The sequence below is a fragment of the Marmota marmota genome, unplaced genomic scaffold (genome assembly GCF_001458135.2).
Source record: "Marmota marmota marmota unplaced genomic scaffold, marMar, whole genome shotgun sequence".
Lineage (NCBI taxonomy): Eukaryota > Metazoa > Chordata > Mammalia > Rodentia > Sciuridae > Marmota > Marmota marmota.
In genome coordinates this window covers 27753537-27771563 of record NW_026000142.1, presented here as the reverse complement: position 1 = coordinate 27771563, position 18027 = coordinate 27753537, and the positions used below count along the sequence as shown (strand labels likewise).

Genomic DNA, 18027 nt, shown 5'->3' with positions numbered 1-18027 from the left:
TCTCTCTCTCTCTCTCTCTCTCTCTCTCTCTCTCTCTCTCTCTCTCTCTTTCTTTCTTTCTTTCTTTCTGTATCAGGGATTGAACCCAGGGGCACTTAAACACTGAGCCACATCCCCAGCTCTTCATATTTTTATTTTGAGACAGGGTCTCACTAAGTGTCTTAGGACCTCACTAAATTGCTGAAGCTGGCTTTGAACTTTTTGAACTTTCAATCAATCCTCCTGCCTCAGTCTTCAGAGCCCTAGGATTATAGGCTTGTGCCATCACACCCGGCTAGATAAACTTTTAACAGTCACTTCCTCTACTATTTCTACAACTGGAAAGCTGCACAGTATGCATTTTTTTCTTTACTTCCTATCATTAAATGTCAAATTTAATTACATTACGATTATTATCAGGTAGTTCTTCAGCCACAGCCATTTCCTGCCTCAGTTCCTGTTCATTACTCAGAATGAAGTCCAATAAATTTTTTTTCTTATTGCTTTAAAGCTACCTGTTTTAGGATATAGTGAGTTATTCTCAACTGAAAAAACTCACTTCTATTGTGTCATTTTCACTATTTATATAAGATTTTTAACAAGCCGGACAAAAAATGCAGAAGGCTAAATGTCATTCAATAGTTTCGAATTCAGTCATATGATTCCTGACATCAAGTGATGTTTCACATTTACAAATTCAATGCAAGTAGTTTTCTCAAATTTTCAAGAGCAGGCCCAATTGAAAACATTCTATCCCACAAGCAGGTCTCAAACTAGGCTTAAGAAGATAAGTCAACATATAGCAAAAGAGAGTTTGCAATATCAACTCTATTTGGCTACAAAATAGGTAAAGAGGTGAAGGGATGACAACAGTCACTTTGAGATTCCTCTTATATCAACCATCACAAAATATGTCCCACAAATTAAGTGCAAATGCCTCTAGTAGCCAGGCATTGTGGTGCACATCTGTAATCCCAACTACTCAGAAGACTGAGGCAGAAGGATTATAATCTGAGGCCAGCCTGGGTAACTTAGACCTTTTTCAAAATTAAAAAAATAAATAAAAAAGGCTAGGCAAGTAGCTCAGAGAAGGCTCTTGGGTTCATTCCTTAGTGTTCATTCCTTAGTCCTGGGGGAGAGGGGACCCTATGGTAGTGTTTTGTTTTGTTAGTTGTCTTTTACAGAGCGAATAGAATATCTCAATGAATAATAAAACAATTGCTCTGGGGACATGTTTGGAAATAAGAGATTTAATTGGCTTTTGGAAAATAAGCATTGAAAGACAGATAGTAAACAAAAATGTAGAAAAAGTATCTATAGTTTTAGTATTTAAATATGCAATTTGCAACTACCAAAATTGGGTAATATTAACTTTGCCCAGTCACATTTACATATAATTACTATTTAAAGTTGGTCTTCTCAACTCTTTTTTATATGAAGCCACAATTACTTACCATTCCTTCAATAATCTATATCCCTATTCTGAGACTCTACCTTCTCTTGTTCTATCTGTATTGAACAATTTCTTTTCCCATTTATGAAAACAACCTTTAAACCAAGCTCCAATGGTAGCTCCTCCCTGAACCTCCCAACCCAATCTTTCTTAAAATTCTTATTTTTTCTTTATTTTTATTTTGTTTATTATGTGTACTTTAATTTTATTTAGTGCTTAATATCCCCTTTGAAGTATCATCTTCTCCACTAAACAGATAAGGAGAATGAGGCTGAAAGATACTTGGTATAATGTTCAAAACTACAAAGCCCAACAGGTATTCAAACTCTAGTTTATACTTTAACTATATTCTCTTTCCATAAAACCACCAATTCTGAATTACTCTCTTATAGTATATATTGTACTGTATGATGATCACTTGTTTAAATATCTATCTTCCCACTAAATGATGCTCCTCAAAGACAGGGAAGGTGACTAGATCCTGTTATCTTAAGCAACACTCAACAGTGCCTATTATAAAATGATTTCAAACTGTTATAAAATTGGTCCAATACTGGGTTCAGTTCATGGTTTTGCAGCATGGTTTCCCACTGATTAGTCTCCTTCTAACAGGTCTCTAAGAAGCCACTGTACTGTGTTGGTAAAGCATAACCGCTTGGAATCAGATTGGTTAGATGTGAATCCACTGACCAATTGGCACCAAAATCTTAAAAAAAAAAAAAATGAGTTAACCTAAATCTTGGCTAACTAATCTAAAAACAGAAAGGAAATCATGGTAATCATGGTACCTATCTCATAGGATAGGGATTAAATGAGATAATAATTAGGTAGTCCCAACCATTTTCTGATCCTCATTTTTTCAACATGCCACCATAAATTCTCTTTGGCTCAGTCTAACCACACTTTTGTCATTACAAATTCCTTGCTTTTTTGTTGGGGGAAGGCTGGGTGGGGTGCTGGGGTATCAAATCAGGACCACATGCCAAATCACATCGCCAGCCCAAGTTCCTTGCAATTATGCATTTAATGGACTAACCAAAAAGGTTTGTGGTTTAAAACTTAATCAGGATACCTTTTTTATTTTTAGAGCCAACCATCCAGTGCCAATTTGGGACTGACTCCTGAGGCCTAAGTATTCAAGAGTGCCCCCATTGTACACTATATTTGCTTTGCTTACCACATTTTCATGCTCTGCCAGAAAGCGGTAAAAATCAGAAGACAAAAACACTCCTAACATTTAAATTAATACTATCTGAAGCATACAAACAACTTCCCTGCGTAGGAGGTAGGCTTTTCCAGAGCAAAACATTTTCCAGGAACCACCTTGTTTCTACTCCCAGTCCTCTAGATTCCTTTCCTCTGGAATCGGCAGGCTGAGCCACTATCGACAAGTCATATCAATTTCCTTCTCTTAAAATTAGTAGTCTGTACCCCAAATCCAGGTAAGGATTTCAAACTGTTGTTTTATGGCTCTTTAGGTTAAAAGTCCATAGTCTTCAAATTCTCAGAATTTCTCTTCCAACATTAAAAACGTTGTGGAAAAAGTCCGGTTTTGGAAAAAACTAATTTTACAAAAATGTCTAAGATCAAGTACTAAGAATATTGCTAAAGCGGGAGCGGTGGCGGGGGGGGGGGGCATTTAAAAATGTTGGTAAAAGCAAATCAAAAACAATAAAAGTATCTCACCTAATCTCAAGGTAAGCAGAATATACCATTAACAAGGAAAGCAAATGTAATATCTCTAATACATTTACCATGAATTTTAAGATTACTTGGCATGTTAATTACATATTGAGATTACTAAACTGTTCCACACTCTTCTTCCCGGGTTAGTGTATGCTCATATAAAGCAGCTCCTTGGTTCTGCCAGGCTAAAAATAAAATGGGTAACAGAATGATCCCTGAAGTTCTACAAGATGTGCTGAGTTAGAAAGCCATGACTCAAGAACAATACTAGAACTCCAGCTGTCAACATTAGGCAAATAAAAACAGAACAAGGTGAAGCATGCTGATGGACCACGGTATTGTTTCCAGAAGGGAAATATCCCTCAAGGCCTTTGCATAGGATTTCAGTACCCGCTCCGCAGTCAATGTTGGGATCAGAAAACTTAACTGTCGCCTGCTCAGCTGGTACTCTGCAGCAACCCTCCTTCTCCGCCAGCAATCAGCGCGCTGAGCCGCCCTCTCCCCCGAACCCGCCCCCCATTCCCGGCCGCTAGCTGACCTATCCAGCCCGCTCAGTCTGGGCAGCCCGAAACCCCTGCACACACTCCTAGGACACGACGACACCCCGCCACCCCCTGCACACACTCCTAGGACACGACGACACCCCGCCACCCCCTGCACAGCGCCAAAGGAAGGAAGTGAAGGAGGGGATCCTGAGGAGGGAGGCGAGGGGCGGGAGGCGGCGCTGAGCTTCGGCCCGACACCTTCAAGCCTTGAGAACCGCACGGGCTCGGGAAGAGGAAACCTGAGCTTGTGCCACCCGCCAAATGATGCGAGGGGGCCGCGGCTGACCCGGACCCACAGGTGCAGGAGACTGCCGAGGAAGACACCGGCGGCGAAGGGCGACGCGTTGACCCCGGAGTCCCTACATCCATCCCGCGGGCCGCTCTCCTCCCTCGTCCAGATCCATCCTCGGGATTCTGTCAGAAGCCGACTACCTCCACACCGCCCGCCCAAGCGTGGAGGTGGTGCGGTTCTTACCGTAGGAGCGGGCGTCGCGCCGCTAGGAGGCGGCTGGGGTGCGCTGGGGAGACACCGAGGCGAGCGCTGCCGCCGCCGCCGCCGCCGCCGGAGCCGAGGAGCCACAGCTAGGCTGCGGGCGGGCGCGCTGCCTCCAGAGCGTCGCCCCACCCCCTCTCCCGCAGGATTTTGCGCCGGAGCCTGCAGTGTCCCCGCGCCGANATGTGTATAAGAGACAGGGGCGGGGCCGAGTGCTGCTGGCTTGATTGGCATGTGTGCGCCCAATGAGACTACGAAAAAAACTCCAGGCTGAGCTAAGACTGACTTTCCTCCCAACCCGTAGCAGTAAGAGGCGGGTCCAGTGGGTTCTTTCCTTACCGCCTCTTTGTCGAACTCGAAAGTAAGGAAAGGTCGGTTGGTTTACACTGACGGCTAAATGGTCCAATTACCGCAGGGAAACGGGTCTCTGCATCAGATTGGCGTCCCCTCTACCTATAGGGTAGGCCCAGGGGCGGTGAGAACCAGCTCCGGATGTGGGCGCGGCCTGAGGTAGAACTGAGAAAACCTCTACCGCGGCGGTTTAGAGAGGCGGAACTGAACCTCTTTCTGAATTATCATGTGACGGGTTCTGAGTTTAATGGGGGGGAAAGTGTGGAAAAGGACAAGAATCCAAACTGGCGAATTTACTGATCTTCGCGGCCCTCTCCGCTCTCCGGCCAGCGGCGCTGCCAGGTGAGTCGGAGCATGGCCCCCGCCCCCACCGTGCTGCGGTTCTGGACGCCCAATGTTCTGGGCTGCGCCGCCGACCTCCATTCCGTCACACTCGCGGACTCAAATGCGCACCACACCTGCTTGGCATCAGGGCTTTGTAGTGCATCATGCAAAAACTAAGTTAAATTTCAAAATGTGCTGGGCCCAAAGCCTAGAATGGGGGAGTTCAGATACGGCTGCACAAACCTATGGTCGGTGTCCACAGAGGAAGGACCAGGAGGGCTTAGTTCCTTAAGTTCTAGGGCGAAGTGGACCCGAATATCAACTAAGTTGTAAGCAGAATGCTGTTCCTCTGAAAGATGGCCAGGTTGGCCAAGAATGTTACAACACGAGCCTTTCGAAAGCAACTTAATATGATAGAAATTTGTGGGTTCATTAAGCCAAACTGTCTTTGAGATGAGGCAGGTTCATTTGAAAAAGTATTAGGAGTGGCAAGAGAAGGGAAATGAGCATGGTGTAGAAAACACCATAGAAGATTCCGCGCACAGCTGGTAGAGACGCAGGTAATGTAGTCGTGGCCCTTTAGATTAACCATATGTGGTCTAGTCTGAAGGTTTCAACAGTGGATAAGGAATCATTTGAGAAATATTTAACTATCTTACAGATACTAGAAATAACCACATTAAGTGGAAATTATGTTAAGCAAATTTTGGAGTGCACACTTGTCCATTGAGAAGAAAGGAAAATAGCAAGGAAATATGGCTGATTAGATTAATGAAGATGTAAATGTCAAGCTGGGGTCCTGTGTCACTGATGTAGGTGAGCATACACAATCCTTTTTTTTTTTTAATTTATTTTTTAGTTGCAGATGGACACAATATCTTTATTTTATTTATTTTTATGTGGTGCTGAGGATTGAACCCAGTGCCTCATACATGCTAGCAAGCACTCCTCCCCTGAGCCACAACCCCAGCTCAAGCATACACAATATTTCAAGCATCATTTATCAATAGGGTGCATCCACTATTGAGAATATTTCACTGAAAATGCATATGAACTTTGTTGTATCTCAGATTATAAAGCTTTGTAGCCACAGTAAGATTTTGCCCTTGATGTCCTTTCACTTCCAGTTCTTAAGTTCATTGGGTGAGTACAGTGCTCTTCCAATGATCAGTAGCTACTCAGTCCTTTATGGGGAGGGAGGGGGACATTATGGCAAATGGGAAAGTTACAGTTAAACAAGTATATTATCATAAACCTATTCTTAGGTTCACAAAAATGGCCAGATAGATTGGAGATCAAGATTAAGCAAACAGTTTACACAATGAAATCTATCCATAGTTATTAATCAGTCTACAGATTTCCACCTTCCAAATTCAGTCTCACTTTCCATTATATGGCAGCTTCTGGGAAGGGAGACCAGCATAGAAAATGCCTTCCTGGAAACAAGCACACTGCAGTAGGAAGCATTTGCAAACTAAATAAACAAGTGCAAGTAGATGAGTATATCTGGGGAAAGGTGAGTTAGGACACTCCTACCCATTGAAGTAAAAGAGTTGTTGCTGGGTGCTACAGTGCATACTTGTAATCCCAGCAGTTTGGGAGGGTGAAGCAGGAGGACAGCAACATCAAATGCCAGCCTCAGCAATTTAGCAAGTCCCTAAGCAATTCTGGGAGACCCTGTCTCCAATAAAATACAAAAAGAGGCTGGGGATGTGGCTCAGTGGTTAAGTACCCCTGGGTTCAATTCCTGGTGCCAAAAAAAAAAGTTGTATACTCTCTTGCTCCATTATTGCCACCCTATTTAAAGTTCTGTTTAAAGTAGAGATGTTGCAGGGTACATCAAAGTTTGCTCTAAAATATAATTGAGCACACTAATCTAGGGTATTTGGTCCATCTGGCCAATTTCTTTACCTCTTACTTGTTTCTTCCTGCACCTTTATTCCTACTCCCATCACCCATGCTTTTGTTCCATTCCCTACTACTTTCTGATGTTTCCATCAGGTCTTCTCATATTTAAGCTATCATTTCCCAGTGGCTTATATCCCCCAGTTTAGTCATACTTAGAATTCTCCTTTCCTAAAACTTTTTCCTGTCCCTTTCTCAGTTTCATGTCTTATTTTTCATTTTCTCTTTTCCAAATAGCTCAAGGGAATAAAATATTCTCAACTGTTGCCATTTCTTTATCTTCTGTTAACTCCTCACCCAACTGCATACAGTCTGTCTTCTGATTTCTCATTCATTACTTACCCCTAGTCCAAATATTTGCAAGGTTGATATATAAAATCTTAAACAAATACAGAATCACACTTTAAACCTATATGTACATATGAAATATAATGTTTATATGTAGGGTGTAAGTTAATGAATTCTCAATCAAAATTCCAGGTTATTAAGCATTAGTGATTTTAGCATTGAAAAATGAAAGGGAAATAGAAAATATTCTGGAAGCTGGGCATGGTGGCACACACATGTAGTACCTGCTTAAAAAAAAAATTTAAAAAACAGGTACTGAGTCTTCCACGTACTAGAGTATATCCCAGAGCAATAATAGTAAGTCATGTAGTTTTAGTGTAAAATAAAAAAAATGGATCAGATACAAGCAGCAACTCTAATTATAATTCCCCATCAAGTAATTACAAAACATCTAAAGTTTTTAAGTTGCCCCTTTTAATAAGAAAATACCTAAGGGTTTAAAAATATAAAATTCATAGATTAAACTACATAAAAATCCAATGATATACCTTTCATATTGTTTAATCTAGTGACCTATTTACAATCTTAATTCTACTTGATGTTCTTAAAATACTTACTAACCATTTTGTCTTTTATAAACTCAGCTGGCCAGTTGGTGGTGCTTGCCTGTAATCCCAAGAGCTTGGGAGGCGGAAACAGGAGGATCATGAGTTCAAAGCCAGCCTCAGCAATGGCAAGGTGCTAAGCAACTCAGCGTGACCCCCTCTAAATAAAATATAAAATAGGGCTGAGGATGTGGCTCAGTGGTCGAGTCCCCTGAATTCAGTCCCCGGTACCCATAAAAAAACAAAACAAAATGTTACCTCCCTTTTCACCACTTTGGTTTTAAATGTTTCATCTTAGTACCCCTTGAAATTGAATGAAAAACTGTAGGTTTTCAAATTTTAGTAATGAGATATAAGAAATGATGGATGTATATCAATGATTCTCCAAGAAGTTTTGAAATGAAAAATAGAACATTTTCAAAATTAGGAAGTCTTTGAGTAGCAAAAAGTCAACCTTGTTTATTAAGAATGAAAGTAAGCCTGAGGCTGTATCTCAGTGGCAGAGAGCTTACCTAGCATGCCTGAGGCACTAGGTTCAATCCTCAGCACCACATAAAAATAAACAAATAAAGACATTCTGTCCATCTACAACTACAAAAAAAAAAAATTAAATATTAAAAAAAAAAAGAATGGAAGTAGTTGGTTTCTTTTCCTGGCATCAAAACCTTGACTTTTTTTTTTCTCCTCTCAGGGCATATTTTCCTTTTTTCAACCCTGCAACAGCCTCTTTAAACTGTTTAAATGAGAATGTCCTTGGCTCAGAGAGTACTGCTTACCTGGCTCTTCACCTTACTCTTCTTGATCATGTTGGTGTTGAAACTGGATGAGAAGGCACCTTGGAACTGGTTCCTCATATTTATTCCTGTCTGGATATTTGACACTATCCTCCTTGTCATGTTGATTGTGAAAATGGCTGGGCGCTGTAAGTCTGGCTTTGACCCTCGACATGGATCACACAATATTAAAAAAAAAGCCTGGTACCTCATTGCGATGTTACTTAAATTAGCCTTCTGCCTGGCACTCTGTGCTAAACTGGAACAGTTTACTACAATGAATCTGTCTTATGTTTTTATTCCCTTATGGGCCTTACTGGCTGGGGCTTTAACAGAACTTGGATATAATGTCTTTTTTGTGAGAGACTGACTTCTAAGAACATCATCTCATTTCTATTGCTGTTCAACAACCTTTAAAGTGTTCTGAATCTTTGCAAGCTTCAATACCAGAGAACTGAGGGAAAATACCAAATGTAATTTTGTACTGCTTCTATAAAACAGGATTGATGAATCATGGACTTCTAGTTAACCCAAAACTGAAGTATTCAATATTTGAGTTGTTGATATCCTTATTATCCCTATGTAAATAAAGTTTGTTTTTGACCTCATTTTTCCAAATGACTCTTGAATAAACTGTAAATACAGAGCTGGGGTTATAGCTCAGTGATAGAGCATTTGCCTAGCACATGTAAGGCACTGGGTTCAATCCTTAGAGCCACATAAAAATAAATAAAGGTATTGTGTCCATCTACAACTAAAAAAAAAAAAAAGTAAATACAGATCTTTTAATCTGTATCTTTGGATAGAAATTTGTCATGGCTCTGATATGACCAAACTAAATGGTATTTATGCATTTAAATTATGAAAGAAAAAAGTGACTCAAGTGAATAGGGGTGACACTTCATGTTTATATTCAAAAAGAATCTTGAGGGCTGGGGATATGGCTCAAGCGGTAGCACGCTTGCCTGGCATGCGTGCGGCCCGGGTTCAATCCTCAGCACCACATACAAACAAAGATGTTGTGTCCGCCGATAACTAAAAAATAAATAAGAATCTTGAGAGTTTGACAGATTTTTATCTAGGCTAAGTTTACTGTTAACTATACCTTCTGTTTGAGACAAATGAACTAGAGATGGCATGTTAGAACAAAAGTTTGTGTATTCCTAAATTTAGGGAGATCTTACATCCTGGTTCTGTCAGGACAGATCCAGTTTATGCCTATCATCTTGGGGTCCCAGGGAGTTCCTGCCCTGTTCACTTCTAGAAGTGTCTTGGTTTGAGAAATTATATGATCACAGGATACTTAACCAATTCCAATAAAGCAGAGATGGCAGTACTTTAAAATAAATTCCCAAGACACCGAAGCATCTCATAACCCTAAAGCAGGATTACTGTTTCAGTTGAGAGATCCAAATTAAGTAAATTAAAAATAAAGCTTTCATCTCTGTAAGAAACCAGTAAAAAAAAACTGTCCATGCAAGTATTATCTAATTATAAGCTCTCACAGGGGAAAGAAGAGGCAGCACCACTTAAAATCAGAACAGGAGTCAGCAAAATTTTTCTATAAAGGGCCATATAATTTGTTAGTACCCAACTCAGCCCTTGTGGCAGAGAAAGCAGCCATGGCTGTGTTCCAACAGAACTTCATGGACATGAAATTTAAGTTTCATTTAATTGTCATATATCACAAAATACTATTCTTTTGATTTTTGTTTCAATCACTTAAAATTAGAAAAACTATTCTTGCCCTACAAGCCATATAAAAACATACTGACCCCTAAGCTAAGACAGAAAAGCAGAACTTCTGTATGAAAGGTAGAAAAGGTCTTTTCCTCCTGCAAACAGTTCTAAAAGGAAGGAAGACATTAGTAGGGATTATACATAAAAGGCAACACAATAACCAATCTGTGTACACATGAGGATCAATCAATTTTAATGGCATCTGAAGGGCTCCCAGAAAATAGAACCCTTCTCTAATTTAATTTGGTATACTGCCACACTAAATGACTTGAAGAAGCACAATAAGTTCTCATTGGTGTGTGCCTAAGTAACAATACATTTAAACATTAATGAAAGATACTAAAGATAGAAATTATGCATACAGGTGACAAATGAGATAATAAACAATATTGCAGAGAAAAATGCCTTTTTAGGTTTGTTTCAGAGGATACTTCCTTTATGATACAGGTATTTGCTAATGGCATCTCTAAGATAAATACATTCTGCTTGAAAGAACTTAAAGGCTCTTGCTGAGGTCATTATTTTCCAGGTTAGCAAGGATATGTAAATTATGGACATACAACTTCTCTGGTTTGGGCAAAAGACTTGTTATAATTTCTGAGTAAAAGTAACTTATGAACAAAATAACTTTTTAGAAGACTTGAAAATATGAAAAAAGAGATGTTCAAAGGATCCACAACTTATTCAGTAACATTTCATGAACATAAGGCCCAATATGGCAGGCTCAGCCAGCTGTATGAAACATGAACTGAAATCCATCAATGGAGAATTTTCAGGCATCAAGAAACACACTTGTACAAAGCTTTAAGAAGTAGAGATCTATCCTTGGGTTACAGCAAAAATTATTAAGCTTACAAATTTGATCTGTTTTCCACTTTGCTTTTTCACAGTGCAGCAATACAAGGAACTGATTGATGTTGACTAATGAACGAACATAAGTGATAGCCAAAGTAGAGGAAATCTTACATTTCATACTAGGGCAGGCAGGCATATCACTAAGCACCTGAGTCATCAAGAAAAGCAGCTGTTTCTCTTTATTGAAAGAAAAATTACTTTTTATCAATCTATTAAGAAGCAAGTCAAAAATGTCAGTTTCTTTTAATGTTGACTGATCGTGTTTGCAGAGAAAATATCACCTGAGCATGAATTATCATTGGTGTCCTTATACTTCATGACTTAAATATTTAAGATGCATAGAAGTTACACTGTGTTATAACTAGGGGGTTGGTTGGGAAACACCTACTCATTATAATAATGTAGACATAAAGCCAAGGAAAGAGTTTTAACTCCAAGTCTGTTTCTACAAATAGGTGTTTTATTGAAGGAAGAAAACAAGAGAAGATGTTCATTATCAAATACTAGGTAAAGATAATACAGGGTTAAGAGTTTTATGAGGGAACTTCCTCATGTTTTAATGTTTTACTCATTTCACTTAGTCAATCATACTATACTATACCATAAAGCAGTTTACTACCACTATCATCTATATACTACAATCATAAACTTGTGTTTCACCTATTATCAGGATAGGTAATCTGTGACATGATTTTGTTTTGTTTTGTTTCTGTGGTGCTGGGGATTGAACCCAGGGCCTTATACATGTGAGGCAAGCAACCAACTAAGTTATATCCCCAGACCTATGACATGATTTTGAATTGCCAGCCCTGAGCAAAATAGTGACCAGTAAGTTATTTTTTAATGTCAACCTGCCTCCAACATACCTTGTTTTGACCCACTCATGCAATTTTTTTCTTCCCATATGCCTATCCTCTGCTCAAAATTAGAGGGAGACAGAGAGAATTTGAAAAGTGTGAAAGGATTAGGGTAGCCTTGCACATGGTTCTTCTATTCTTTGAGCTATTTTCAATACAAGAAGAAGTTAACATTATATAATACAGTGTCTATAATCAGTCACGCAATGTGCTGTTTTGGGCACATTTGTTTGTTATTTAGCATGTTTTGTCATTTAATTTTCATCACTAGTTAATAGAAAAGGTATTATATTCCCACTTAGAGATGAGGAACACAGACTAAGTGAAGTAATTTTCTCAAGGTTATACAAGTGCATTATTCCTTTCTAATAAACATGTATTGAACCACACCTATAATGCTACAAATGAGTTCAGCCTAGAAACCCAATGAAGTGGCTTTACAGGATTTTCTATGAAAATGTGCCACTTTTATGTCCTTGTCCCATTCCTACAACAATAGATATAGGCTAAATAATGTAGTGTAGGTTACCTTTATGCTTATCCAATTTTTTAATTTTTTTTTTTATAATAGCAGTAAGGAGAACCACACAGCTTAAACAGAATGCCTTTGATAAACAGATTTTATTTTACCAATTAAGACTTATAATCTGCTTCAGGCTATGAGATAGTGAAGTACTACTTATATGACATTTGCCATTTTAATCAATTAGGCATCGTTAAAATTTATTTTTAATGTGTGATAACTTTCAATAGATCTCCAGAAAAGCTAGTTGAAGGGAAAATTTGAGGATAAGTTTCACAATGTTTAATTCTCCTACACATATCTCCTCTCTTCAAACTGCCCACTGAGCTTGAACATATAATAGCTAACTTCTCAAATTTTTCCATAAGACTGAGGTACAAAGTAAACATTTGGTTTCTTTCTAGAGCCTGCTTATCTAATTTTTGTGTTCCTTTAAAATTCTAGAATTACATTATAAAGTTAGGGACTGACTTGAAATTCTAGAAACCTACATAATGTATACTCTCTAAGGTTCTTTTGTTCCTTCAAATCATTACAGAATATCAAGTATAATATATATCAGATATTAGAGATAAAAATAAAGAAAATTCCTGATGTCTAGCTCATGATTTAGCCAAAGTCCAACTTGTATCCAGTATGCATGTTAAATGGTGTGTGCAAAGGGGATCAAAAAGCCAAGAGAATTGGTTCTCTATCAGCTACTGTGAGTTAACAGTTGGGATAAAAGCAATAAAAACAATATACAGACGATGTTTAAGTGGAATTTAAAAAAAAAAAATCACTATGTTGTTTTCCTGACGTTTCCCCAGCAAAGGCAAAAGATTTTTAAAGTACATGGAGGAAACGGCAAGTAGAGTCAGCCCTCCATATCACAGGTTCCTCATCCACAGACTGAACCCACTGCAGACTGAAAATATTTGGAAAAGTACTGAAAATGTACATCCTTATTATCATTATTCCCTAAACAATACAGTGTGACAACTATTTACACAGGAAAATGTATATACCTTATATATAAATAATATGACCTTTATAGAAGAAAGCATCCAGAAGTTTTAGTATCCAATGGAAGTACCAGAACTATCCCTCATAGATACTGTGGGATGACTATACTGTCAATCTGGTAAAGCTGAAAACTGGGCACATCAAATATAAGACACTGTGGTACATGAGACTAGAAAGGAAGGATTATATTATATCAGTATTATACTATGCATTTGCCCTTTATAAGAAAGAAGCCATCATGGAAACAGAAAAGTAACATACATACCTTAGAAAGATTTATGAAAGGAAAAGCAGATGATGACAGGTAACCTAGAACATTTTAAGCTTTTGTAGTAGTCCAAGTGAAATGAGCATCCACTATGACTATAATGTTAACAATAGGAGATGAATTTGAAACAAATTCAAATTCAAAATCTCATGATAAATTTGACATAGGGGAAAAAGAAAACTCAGATTACTATGAGATGACTTATATATAGAGAAAGTGATGCCAACAACCAAATTAGAAAAGCACTAGCTAATACTTGGCAAGATAGAAGACAAGAATTTATATTTGATCATGGATCATTAAAACTTAAGTGACAAACCGAGCTAACTGAAAGTCATGGGTATCTTGAAGATAACTTCAGGGATAGAACCTGGGGGAGGGAGGAATGTATCATAAAGAGTTTTAAGGAATAAATGACTGATGACAAATGCTGCAAAGGTTAAACAGAAGTGCTAAGAAGTGCTACCAGTGAATTTGGCAGCCTTAAATTACCTTTGAAAAAAAACCATTTCAGCTGAGTGATTAATGTGAGGACTCAAATGAAATTGCAGTGAGATGAAGAATGAATGGGAATATGGGGAAGTAAAAGCAGAGATTTCTAAGAACTTAGGAAATGAGCATTAAGAAAGCCAGACTCAAACAAAAGTTGCTGTTGTTTCAGCACCAGAGACTTGAGATGTTTCATGTAAAAATATGGTTAAATAAAAATTTCAAGAGAAAAGACCTTTGTAAGGCATGGGGATAAAACTGTTGGTCCAAATAAATTTTCAACACTGTATTACACAAAGTATTTGTGATTTGCTTCTGAGTCTGCACACTTAACAGTATTAATACAATACTAGAGAACTATAGACTGTAGATTTAACATTTTTAAAACATAGATGCATAAATCCTAAGTTTCAAAATGTATAGAGGGATCCAGAGTTTAATATTTTAACACCGCAATTTTGGTAGGCAGATCACAGTAAAGAAACATTAGTAATATGTTTTACTTTTAATTTTAATTAACATAAATTCTATTTGCCCATATTATGTTCTTAGCACATTCACATTCCTTGATTGAGTATGAAGTCCAGGAAGAGCTGAAACAGGGAAAATAACTTGATAAGCAAGATGCTTTTCCTTACTTCCCTTGTTCTCTCAGTAGAGAAAATACGTAAGTCTCTTAACTTACATGACTTTTTCATGAAATAAGCAATGCATTCTAAAACCAGTAAAATTCTGTTTACATATCAAAGCAGTTGCAATTCAGGTGGGAGAAAATACAAACTATTTTACTACTCCAAAGATCTAAAATTGATCACATCATTTTTTAGCAGCCTAAATGTATTTTTAAAAGAATGGCACTTTTGTCCTTCCTTCCTGAGACAGAAATAGCCCCTCTGCAGGGGTATTTACCATGGCATTCCAACCATTTATACCTAACTAAAGACCTTGATCTTTAACTTTCTTTTTCCTATTGGCATAAGTCAATTTTTGACCATTAAAGGAGGGGAAAGGATTCTGAGATTGAAATCACTTTCAAGATTTTATGGTCTGTTGAAGACAGAAAAATGAGAACTTCTTGAGATGTTAAAATAGAATAAAATGTAAAATATAATAATTACAAAGAAAAGTAAAAAGATGATGGTTATCAAATATTTATTTAAAGGTGGAAGACAAGAAAAATTCCTCTCAAACTCCAAAAACAAATTTTGCACCTTTGCTAAATGTAAAATGTTTGTATGTTTGTTTGTTAGTTACAGGGGATTTTTAACCACTGAGTCACATCCCCAGCCCTTTTTTGTATTTTAGAGACAGGGTCTCACTGAGTTACTTGGGGCTCTGCTGAGTTGCTGAGGCTGGCTTTGAACACATGATCCTCCTACCTCAGCCTCCTGAGCCACTGGGATTATAGGCATGCACCACCACGCCTGGCTGCTAGATGTAAAATGAATTTTGAGATATGACTGAAGGCAGATTTACCAAAACAGTGCTAATTTATAACTTACAAAATCTCATCTGCCCTAAGTATTTGGTGGGGGGGGGGACAATTTTACACTTAGAAACACTAATGAAATACCTTAAGACTTAACCTAGGAAACAAATCCTTCCTAACCTCAATGACAGCCCCTCTTCATGGAAACAAACATTTCCAACAGAGAAACACACACATACACGCACGCACGCACGTTCGCAAGTGTTGAGCTAAATCAACCTAATCTTTATGTATCCATTTGATAATTTACACAATTATTTATTCTATATAGCATATGACCATTTAGAAACTATATCTTAAGAGCTTTATTGTTCTGGTCCAAGAAGTTGGAAATAAAAGCAAAACTCTTATATTCACAAAAAGACCTGGAATGTACTAACTAGAAAGCCATTAATATAATGCAACATTAAAACAGAAATTTGTATGGAACAAAGGTGGTCAAAAAGTTCCCAGACTGCATCTGAAAAGGATATTGAAATTATAACTCATAAGACATGGTACATAAGCATTATTCAAGGTGATAACATGGCTGTATCATTTGATATCTTGAACCCACTGATTTACATATTCTTCACTTCCACAAAGATAAAAGCATTAGCAACTCAATTTTCAAATTATGGGTGAGTTTGTATGCTGCATTAAGAAACTATATATATAAACCAATAACTGTAGTTATTTTGGATGTCTTCCTCTAAAAGTTTAAGACTCATTTATTTGGGGAAGATACCCCAATGATATTTTCTTACAGTATGACCTCAGTATATCTAGGTATATGCTACTAGAAAACTGGAAATAAAACATAGTTAAATAAATCACCCTTCAATTAAAAAACAAAGTTTAACCATATCCCTTCTTATTTTTCAATACTAGTTTGTTAAGAACTTTTGTCTCCCAAAAAGGTAGGTGCAAATCCCTAAATTTTGCTTAAAACAGATTAAATAGGTAGAGAAGATGAGACAGTGACATATAAAACAGACACCTCTATTTACATTATCATGATTTATACCATCCCTATCCCATGAAACTTCCCATGTTGCAAACACTGATTTCCTATAAGTCATCAAGATTGCCTGTGATATTGCCCACCTTTTTATTAAACCGGAGGCCAGAACTAATATCATTGTTGCAGTTAATCTTTATTTGTTCTAGTGAAATACCTTTTTCTATATGGCTTCTCCTTAACTAGATATATGAGAAGTTTTGATGGGTACCACAAATGAGGCCAGGACAGAAACCACTGAAGTAAAAATAGCAACATCTCCCAAAAGGCAGCACAAAGAATCCTAACTGAAAGTCATCAATAAAGAATGGGCCCAGAATAACATGAGATATGCAATGAGCAGAGTTCCTTACACAATGAACACATGAAAGACTTCTGTTTGACTTTTAATTACAAAAGTGGAAGCAGTCTGAAATAGTGCTAAAGTCCATCTTGAAAGATACTTGTCTTACTCATCTTTAGTTAGGCACTGGCAATCCTGTTTCCTACCACAATTTACTTTCTAGATCTTCTTCAGAAAAGGAAGTATACCAGGTTGTTTGCCTTGCTAGGGTAGGGAGGGGATCCTGAGAAAGATGAGGTAACACAGTATTTTGTTATTGGATCTCTATTTATGGCAGTTGAGTCATTGTCATTGCCCTTATTTTACGATTTTTGTTTTTGCCATATTTTTCTCCCATTCTGCAAGAAAAATGCAAAAAAGGACTTTAATTATTCACAACTAAATATTCTGTAAAAAATTTTTTACTTAGTTACCATTAGTATTATAGCACAAGTGCTCACTAATAAGAAAATTTTCTAAACTTCTTATTCTGTACACAAAGAAAATTTATGTTAGGGCTAAATATTCTGGCCACATATCTCATTAGTTAGAAGGATTAGACATCATTAACATATTGTTTCTCCTAACTTTCTAAATTGTTTCTATAACTTAAAACTGCTTTCTTAATGTTGAATATAAATATTTTAAAATGTATTCCAGGAAATAGGGATAAGAAGTTTCACATATTCATCTTATTCAGCAACTTAAAAAATTGTGCAAAATATGATATACATATATACATTCCCATATATAACATACACATATATAGGATTTTATAACTGAATCTTGGTTTTTTGAAATGTTTGCACAGTGTGGGGAGTTTAAATATTTACTAGATTTGAATACATATATTTGTACTCCTTTACCATTCTAAATAGTTATATCAGCAGAGAGAAACATAATATATAAACAAATGACTTAACTGAATTATCAGTTTGTCTTCGCAGACCCAACAGAAAACATTTATTATTATGAACCTTTATTAATTGGCTCACATTTCAGTATAAATCACACTAAAAAGATTTTTAAAAAGCTAATTACACTACAGTGCTGACACACCCAAAATGGGGGGGGGGG

At 37.4% G+C, this 18027-nt stretch overlaps 2 protein-coding genes across 8 annotated transcripts in view; one reads left to right on the top strand and one right to left on the bottom strand.

Annotated features, from left to right (window-relative positions):
- Phtf2 (putative homeodomain transcription factor 2) overlaps positions 1-4324 on the bottom strand; it is a 130652-nt gene extending 126328 nt beyond the window's left edge. For 3 of the 5 annotated variants that reach the window (XM_048786209.1, XM_048786208.1, XM_048786213.1), the window contains exon 1: positions 4139-4266. The gene's annotated coding sequence lies outside the window, so the exon portion shown is untranslated. Of the gene's footprint in view, positions 1-4138 lie in introns of all 5 variants that reach the window. The other 2 variants (XM_048786211.1, XM_015488396.2) reach the window with 2 other exon arrangements.
- Positions 4325-4572: 248 nt separating this feature from the next.
- Positions 4573-9010, top strand: Tmem60 (transmembrane protein 60). Of its 3 annotated transcripts, none has more exons than XM_015488394.2 (3): positions 4573-4849; positions 5493-5643; positions 8321-9010. In XM_015488394.2, exon 3 carries the CDS (start codon positions 8371-8373, stop codon positions 8770-8772), a length of 402 nt encoding a protein of 133 aa, XP_015343880.1. In that variant the 5' UTR covers positions 4573-4849; positions 5493-5643; positions 8321-8370; the 3' UTR covers positions 8773-9010. The 3 variants fall into 3 exon arrangements, with proteins under 3 accessions (XP_015343880.1, XP_015343879.1, XP_015343881.1); XM_015488393.2 differs by having other exon boundaries at positions 4595-4849; positions 5493-5647; XM_015488395.2 differs by lacking the exon at positions 5493-5643 and having other exon boundaries at positions 4617-4849.
- The last annotated feature ends 9017 nt before the right edge of the window (positions 9011-18027 follow it).

Coding starts and splice junctions, on each gene's coding strand:
- Tmem60 (XM_015488394.2), top strand. CDS start 8,371: ATGAGAATGTCCTTGGCTCAGAGAGTACTGCTTACCTGGCTCTTCACC.